The sequence below is a fragment of the Spinacia oleracea genome, chromosome 6 (assembly GCF_020520425.1).
Source record: "Spinacia oleracea cultivar Varoflay chromosome 6, BTI_SOV_V1, whole genome shotgun sequence".
NCBI classification, from domain to species: Eukaryota; Viridiplantae; Streptophyta; class Magnoliopsida; order Caryophyllales; family Amaranthaceae; genus Spinacia; species Spinacia oleracea.
This window is the reverse complement of record NC_079492.1, coordinates 8,467,719-8,475,752: the sequence shown is the minus strand read 5'-3', so window position 1 is coordinate 8,475,752 and position 8,034 is coordinate 8,467,719. Positions and strand designations below refer to the sequence as shown.

At 36.8% G+C, this 8,034-nt stretch overlaps 1 protein-coding gene across 1 annotated transcript; it reads right to left on the bottom strand.

Annotated features, from left to right (window-relative positions):
* Nucleotides 1-4,027: 4,027 nt before the first annotated feature.
* On the bottom strand, nt 4,028-6,081 carry LOC130462899 (ankyrin repeat-containing protein ITN1-like). The gene is made up of 3 exons (XM_056831874.1): nt 5,916-6,081; nt 4,980-5,436; nt 4,028-4,535 (listed from the first exon to the last, which is right to left on the bottom strand). Exons 1-3 carry the CDS (start codon nt 6,079-6,081, stop codon nt 4,028-4,030), a joined length of 1,131 nt encoding a protein of 376 aa, XP_056687852.1.
* Nucleotides 6,082-8,034: the final 1,953 nt, after the last annotated feature.

Genomic DNA, 8,034 nt, shown 5'->3' with positions numbered 1-8,034 from the left:
GAGGATTTTCTTGAAAATTACTAATGAATGTGATCTAAATAAAATAAAAAAAAACATAGTTATGCTACATATATTTATGCACGTTTTACCTCTCGTACTCCACCGCTTCTAGCTTGACACGAGCAATGATTTTTGATATTTTTGCATCTTTCTAGTTTACTAATTGGTAAAATTATGATTAAAAAGACAATAAGTGTATATTTTGATAATAAATGGGACCTTGTTTCTTTTTAGAAATTTTTATTTAAATATTGGAGTAGCCAAAAGTTGGGGTTTAACCATTTGGTTTTTTCATCTTTTAACCTAGTATTTAAAAAAGAAAACCATAGATGATTAGATAACACATGCATGTCATACCCCATCTTCATTAATAATTTATTTATTTTTCTTTCAGTATTTTTTCTTATACCTATTATTTAAAAAAGAAAATCATAGAGGATTAGATAACAAATGTCATACCCCATCTTCATCAATTATTTATTTATTTTTCTTTCAATTTTTTTTTTTTTGTTATGCAAATTAATTTACAGCTTCAACACCGCTTCCACTCTAATGTTGTCATTCAACATCAATATATTTATTTATTCAATTTACCTTTTAATTCATATATTTATTTAACATCTTTCACTATATCTCCCTCTTTAACGCTAAATATTAATTCACCATTTAATTTAATATATTTTTTTCCAACTTTTAAATTTCACATTTATATGAATCATGTTCCTATTAAAATCACAAGCCCTCGATAAAACTTAACACTTTTTTTTGGTCTTAGCACCCGGTTCACCCTTAGAGCAAATTCGAATTTGGGAGAAATTCAGGCGGGATAGGTTTAATTCCCTTCCTATTGTTGTTGCGGAGGATCGAACACGAGTTCTCCCTAACAAGTCAGTCTTAATTACTACTGAACCAACAAGTAATTGGTTATAAAAATTAACATTTTGAAAGACAGCTTAACAAGCACGTACTATATAATTGTCCCGTTCATTGAACGGGCTTAGAATCTAGTTGAAAATAAAGTACTTACCCCTATTACGAAAATGATCAACGAATGGTTCTAGTTTAGTCTGAGGAGATGCAACTGTAACTGATGTCGGAGTTGGAAGCGAAGGTGGAGGTGGAGGGAGGGAGTGGTAATGCCTGAGGTAGAGGGTACGACGGAGGTGCATGCTTTGCTCGCCCTGAAGTAGTCATTATGGTTGTAGAAATTTGAAGGCTTTACCTTGGACCTTGTTCTTATGATTCTGATTTCTAAAGCAATTTGGGTGGGAGATATTTATAACCAGGTAAATAATTGCATTGTTTTTAGAGGATTTAATCTTCAAATATATTCTTTGAGGATGGCAGTGTTGAAACGTAATGTCTGAGCATGGCTAGACAATAGACCTGGTTATTGGACAGGGTAGTCCAATGGATATAGGGTTAGGGTTAAGTTAATAGGGCTTTTATTGGGCAGGGCTCTTATTGGACAGGGTCTTTATTGGACAGGGTCATTATAGGGTCAAACTTATACTACAATTAGTTTGAAAATAAAAATAATAATGATACAAAAAATTACATGCATAGCTTCGTATTTACTTGTACTTGCACATGGCTCTTTTGTTTTTCATTTTTCATTGCTCGTTTATTGACCCGCCCAATAATGACCGTTATTGACCCGCGACCCGATTTTGACCCGCCCATTATCGACCCTCTAAAAATGACCCTTTCAATACCCGACCCTCTTTTGACCCGCACCGACCCTGACCCGCCCCGCCCGATAACCAGGCCTACTAGACAACTAGACTTATGCAGTCAAGTCAATTCTCAAGTCAGGATTATTCTTGTATACAGTCAACATAATACTAGTGTTTGACCCAAAATTAAAAAATTTCTCTAGGACCCTTTTTAATAGATAGGGATCTTTATTGTTTATATAGTGACTATGATAAAATACTTCCTCCGTCAAATATATTCTTTAATATTTAAATATATTCTTTAATATTTAAATATATTCTTTGAGGATTGCAGTGTTGAAACGTAAGATCTGAGCATGGCTAGACAACTAGACTTATGCAATCAAGTCAATTATCTGAGTCAAGATTATTCTTGTGTATAGTCTACATAATATTAGTGTTGGCCAAAAATTAATAATTTTCTCTAGAACCCTTTTTAATAGACAAGGGATCTTTATTGTTTATATCACTATACAAATAAATATCAATTTTTTTAGACATGGTAAACATTTTTTAAATCAAAATGATCCTATATTTTTAAAAATGAATTGTGACCTAAAATCACATTTTTCAAGGTCAGCATGTATTGATGACACTAATTTGATTTTTTTCCCATAATAATTTTAATAAACATGCCAAAATAAATTAGTAACAAGCTGTTAATTTTTTTTAGGTATAGTTCACTTAAATCTTGTGATCAGGTCCAAAGTTTGAGTAGTTGTTAGTTTTTTTTAAAGTGGAATTTCCATATTTAGATATATACTTAGATGTCAAGTGGTCAGAGTACGCAATACTTTGTCCCAAAAAGGAAATAAATTGATCGTTGAAAACTTACAACGTGCTCCAAAAGTAATCCGTATTTGCACAAAATCAAAACGCGGGGGAAGAAAAGGGGAAGAGAAATATTTTGGAGCCCTTTCACGCGGTGTATCATTTTGATCGTTTAGTTTGCGTTACACAATTTCGACGATTAATATTCTAGTTTAATACTCTCTCCGTCTATTTTTGTTTTTTACGTATTGTATTTTTCACGCGTTTTAACGATTAATTAATTTGCATCGAGATTTCTCGATTTTTTTATTTAAATAAGATAAATTACGTTTATTTATAATATTTTCACTTTTATCAAAATTCTGATATTGGAAAATGAGAAAATTTTAATGTCCCAATGGAAAAGTGTGAGAGATTAAAGGACCCAATGAATTTAATTGGTTAAAATAATATTTGGACACAAATTTTCATAGAGTACTAAATCATTTATGTGATAATATAAAAGGAAATGTAAAAAACATTTTGATACCCAAAAAGGAAAGCGTAAAGAACAAAAAGAGACGGAGTGAGTAATTAGTAAAATTGTTATTTCAAAAAAAAAAAATACATATGCAAGTGTTTATTCTGAAAATAAATATACCCTCCTTTCTTTTCACAAAATTTTATTTAAAGATTTTATAAAATAAACATTTGAGTTAGGCTTAATATTGGGGTCTAATCTTTTGGTTTTTTTCATCTTTTAGGATCTCAATCTTTTTTCTTTTACCTTTTGGGAACTCATTCCCATTTTGCAGCCAGCTAATCATAGTTAACCTCCCGCTAACCATATTAACACTCAAATATTGAGTTAAGCCTAAGGTCAGGGTCTAACTTTTTGGTTTTTTCACCTTTTCAGAACCCACAATTCTTTTTTCCATCTTATGGGACCTCATTTTCATTTTTCGGCTGCCAACGTTATTTACATAAAAAAAGAAACAATAAAATGCAAAAAAAATTAAAATTTGACACTCAAATAAGTAGTAATAACAATAATAATTCATCGGCAACTTTATGTTCAATTAAAATTGCATAGTAGTCTTCTACAAACTTCATAATTCATCGGCAATTTAATATTCAATTAAAATAGTAGTGTTCTACAAACTTCATAGATAAGCTTCTCATGCTTATAAGACTTTTAATAGTTGAAACTTACTTTACGTAATCCAATGCTACTGGAATCGGGGGTGGTTTCGAGGAAAGTCCTTTCCATGCCTAAGTAAGCATTAGGTTCGGATCTAGAGAGAATATCAAATGAACGGACTTTGGTATGTGCACTAGGGCGACATGTATATAGTGTTTGTGTAGTAAATGTTGTTGGGTTTTACTACAAAATGGGTCGTGGGCCGCTTATAAGAGGCATAAAGCCTAGAGGGAGAGCGGACTTATATTGTGTTACCAAGTGGGCTTTTGGGCAGCAGACTCAATTGGTAGCCAATTGGGCACCCAAACACTAGATAAAAGTTACTCCAATGTACAATGCCCCCAAACATTTTAATTGCTTTTTACATTGAGGCTGACCGGTAAATATCCAACAGAAGCGGGAATTGCTGTAAGGCGAAAAGTGCAACAGGAACAAAAGCAATCAGGGCAATTATAGGCACAGGAGTCCATCTCACAGCAGCCTCACAGAATGTTATGAAGAATGTAGCAGTGAAGGCGATTATCATGGTTGCAATCGAAACAAACAGTAAGGTAAGCCCCATCATGAGCTTTAAAGGAAGTGATACATGGAAGTCACTTTCTGCATAACGTGAAGTCAGAATTGACAGGAACATCAGTACTGAAGCAAGAGAGATGAACAACGATACTGCATTCGAGGTGGAGAATACCACAAAGGACGGGGTTTTCAATAAGATAGCACTTCCTTTGTCGTTAACACCTCCAGGTAGTTGGAAGGCGGCTGAGAATACCACAGTAGCTATCAGAGTGGCGACGAAAGCACAAGATTCAGCAGTCTTCTTCATCCATTGTTCACCTTTGGCCCTGAAAACAAAGCAAACAATAGAAATACTTAGTGGTCGTTTAGCTTAGATTTAGCAAGTACTACTTCCGCTTCAAAATTATCTACACTTTACGTTTTAGTCTATTTCGTAATGTTCTTTACATTGTTTTATATATTTTATTTTTCGACATGAAAATGTACCATCTTACACCTTTGTTCCACAAAATTTACATCTTTCTACTCACTTTATCTTACCTATTCATTTTTTACACCCACCCTAGCCACCAACCTTTTTACACATTTTATTTCATTTGACTTAATATTTGTGCAAATAGTAATTGTACAAATATTTATGAACGGATGCAGTATCATAAACAGGACAGTTTAATTTATAGCACCCACCCTGGCCACCCACCAGCCTTTTTACACATTGTATCTCATTTGTCTTAATATTTGTGCATATAGTAACTGTAAAGATCTTTATGATGCAGATGCAACATTAGAAACGGAACGGTTTATGGCATATCATTACCTTAAACCATAGTATTTCGCGTTGCATCTGCAAAGCTGCCCCAGACACAGTGTTAAGTCGATCAGGAGGTGCTAACTTTCCAGCCAAATGCAGCATGTTATTTCCACGATCATCTTTGAATGTAGCTAGTAAGTCCTTGATTGCTCCAATCTCATATATAAGCTGAAAGATCTCTTCATGGCGATGTATGATGGCAATGTGGAAAATAGTACACCTGTTTTTATCTACCTTCCATATAAGATCAGGATAAGATTGGATCATAGTTCTTAGAAATTCAACCTTCCCTAGTTTTGCTGCAACAAACAATAGACGCCAAAGATAGCCTATCAAGTTAGATATATCCTCCTCCTTCAGTTTGATGACTTCGTTCCAAAGGGCTTGTGTTAGTTGAAGTGAAGCTTGTGGCTCTGCCCTTGTTTCTTGATTTATTCTGCTCCCTGAACAAGAAAGACAATTAAGAACCTAAATAAAGAACACAAAACGTGATTCCCTAGCAATAACAACGTGTTAGCTACGTCCACGGGCAGAGGAGAGGAAAACTTTATTGATTTTGAGGAATACAAGAATACGACTAGGTTATGGCATAAAAAGTTTATACAATACTCTCTCTACATATGCGGAAAAACCTAGAAAATAGGCCCAAAAACAAATAAGTCTAGTCTAGAATAACATATACTGTAAAGTTCATGGGCATTACCCCAAACCCTTCATCGGGGACCATGTTGCGTCGTCCCCAAACCCCTAAACCAAGGCGCGTCCCCCCTGAACCTCGACTCGCTGACCGGTCAACGAAATTCCTAAAGTGTTGCAGTAAGGGGACTTGACCGATTCAAGACATATTCTAACCCAATAAATTTGACATGGATTTTTAAAGTATCAAGAGCAATGTTATATATCAATTACTTAGGCAACTTACATTGCATTGTGAAGCCCCAAATACTCAATTGATGGGTTGCAGGTTTCAGAGGCTTACGAGCAAGCGCGTGCAATGCAGTCTCTTTCTTTGCGTCGCGTAAAAATGCCAAGTTCCTATTTTTACTTAGAATATGCAATGCAACATCTGTTTCATGAACAATGATCATAATTCATACGAAGTAATTATGCAGCAGAGAGAGACTACAATTAAGTTTGGGGAAATTGGGGCAACAAGTTAGCCTGTCAAAACTTCAGGAATCGGAACCTGTTGCAATAAGTTCTGATTCAGACTTCGATATTTTTATAGTTTAGGCTTAACATGAAATTCTACATCTATAATTCCAAAAATGAGCTTGAATTATTTTATATGTTGTGCACGCAAACTGTTTGATGAAATGTCTATGAAAAATGTTCTTAATTGGAATACATTGATAATGTTAGTGTTTTAGTTGTGGGGATTTGGAGAATGCGCGTAACTTGTTTGGAGGAATGCCTAAATGGAATGTCAAGTCGTGGAATGTTGGGTATGGCAATTTGTGGCAATCTGATGTTGCCAGAACTTTGTTTGATGAAATGAAAGAGAGGGATTTTGTGTTGTGGGCGTCGATGATTTCGGCGGCAAGAGCTTTAGAGCTCTTCAAAGGATTGTAGCTTTAGGATTACTTAAAGACAGAAATTACAGGGGCAATAGCTTTAGGCTATTAGTCTCTTAGTTCAGTGACTTTAGGTCACAACTCTCATATAATTACTACAATTCTCAATGCCTTTCTCTCCCTTTCTTTCTCCTATTTATACTACACATAAGCAAGCTGTAGTACAAGCATTAATTAAAGTTGCTGTTATCCTTGTCAGGTAGTGCTAACGCCCCCTTGCCTTGCCTCCTCATTCTGTGTTGCCTTGTTGTGGTGGTTGCCTCCCCCTGTCCTTTTGCGCCTGCTGTAAACCAACACAGACTTGTCAGGTGGTATTGTGTGGTCCATTACATCACTCCGCCCCAGAAGAAACACCTTGTCCTCAAGGTGGAAGGCTGGGAATCGATCTGAAAGCAATGCAGCCTCCTCCCAAGTTGCCTCAAACGGTGGCAGACCCTTCCACTTGATCAAGACTTCAGTTGCATCTCCTGTCCCTACGTTTTTGCGCACGTCTAGCAGCTGCTCAGGTTCAACCATGAGCTCTAACTCTGAGTTCAGTTGTGCTGGGATTGTTGGTGATGAAGTCTGCAGGCCAATAGCTCTTTTAAGTTGCGAAACGTGGAAGACAGGGTGCACCTTACATGTTGGAGGTAGCTTGAGCTTGTAGGCTACTTCCCCAATTTTTTGTGAGATTGTGTATGGCCCATAGAAGCGGGCAGCCAATTTCTCGTAGGGCCGTTTAGCCAGCGATCTCTGCCGGTATGGCTGTAACTTCAGAAATACTTCTTCCCCAACTTGGAATGTCTCCTCCTTCCTTTTGTTATCAGCATACCCTTTCATTACTTGTTGGGCTCTCAACAAGTTCAACTTCAGTTCATCGAGCACACAATCCCGTTCTTGGAGCATCTCTTCAAGGCTATCCACGGGTGTTTGGCCCATCCCAATATGCAACAGTTTGGGTGGATCACGCCCATAAATCACCTTGAAAGGGGTCATGCCAGTTGACATATGCGGTGAAGTATTATACGAATACTCGGCCCATTGCAGCCACACGGCCCAAGACTTAGGTTTCTCTCCTACGAAACACCTTAGGTAGGTCTCAAGACCCTTGTTGACATTTTCAGACTGTCCATCCGTTTGAGGGTGGTAGGATGTGCTTCTCTTCAAATCTGTCCCCTGTAGTCGGAATAACTCCTTCCAAAAGGTACTAAGAAAAATGCGATCCCTATCCGACACGATGGATGCAGGAAAACCATGTAACATAACAACCTCTCTGATGAATGCAGTAGCTACGGACAAGGCAGTGAATGGATGCTTGAGCCCTATAAAATGTGCAAATTTGGATAGGCGGTCAACGACCACCAGAATTGTGTCCACACCCTTAGATAATGGCAGCCCCTCGATGAAATCCATGGTGATGTCCTCCCACACCGCTGTAGGCACGGGTAAAGGTTGGAGCAAACCAGCAGGGTGCTGTTAGGAGTGCTT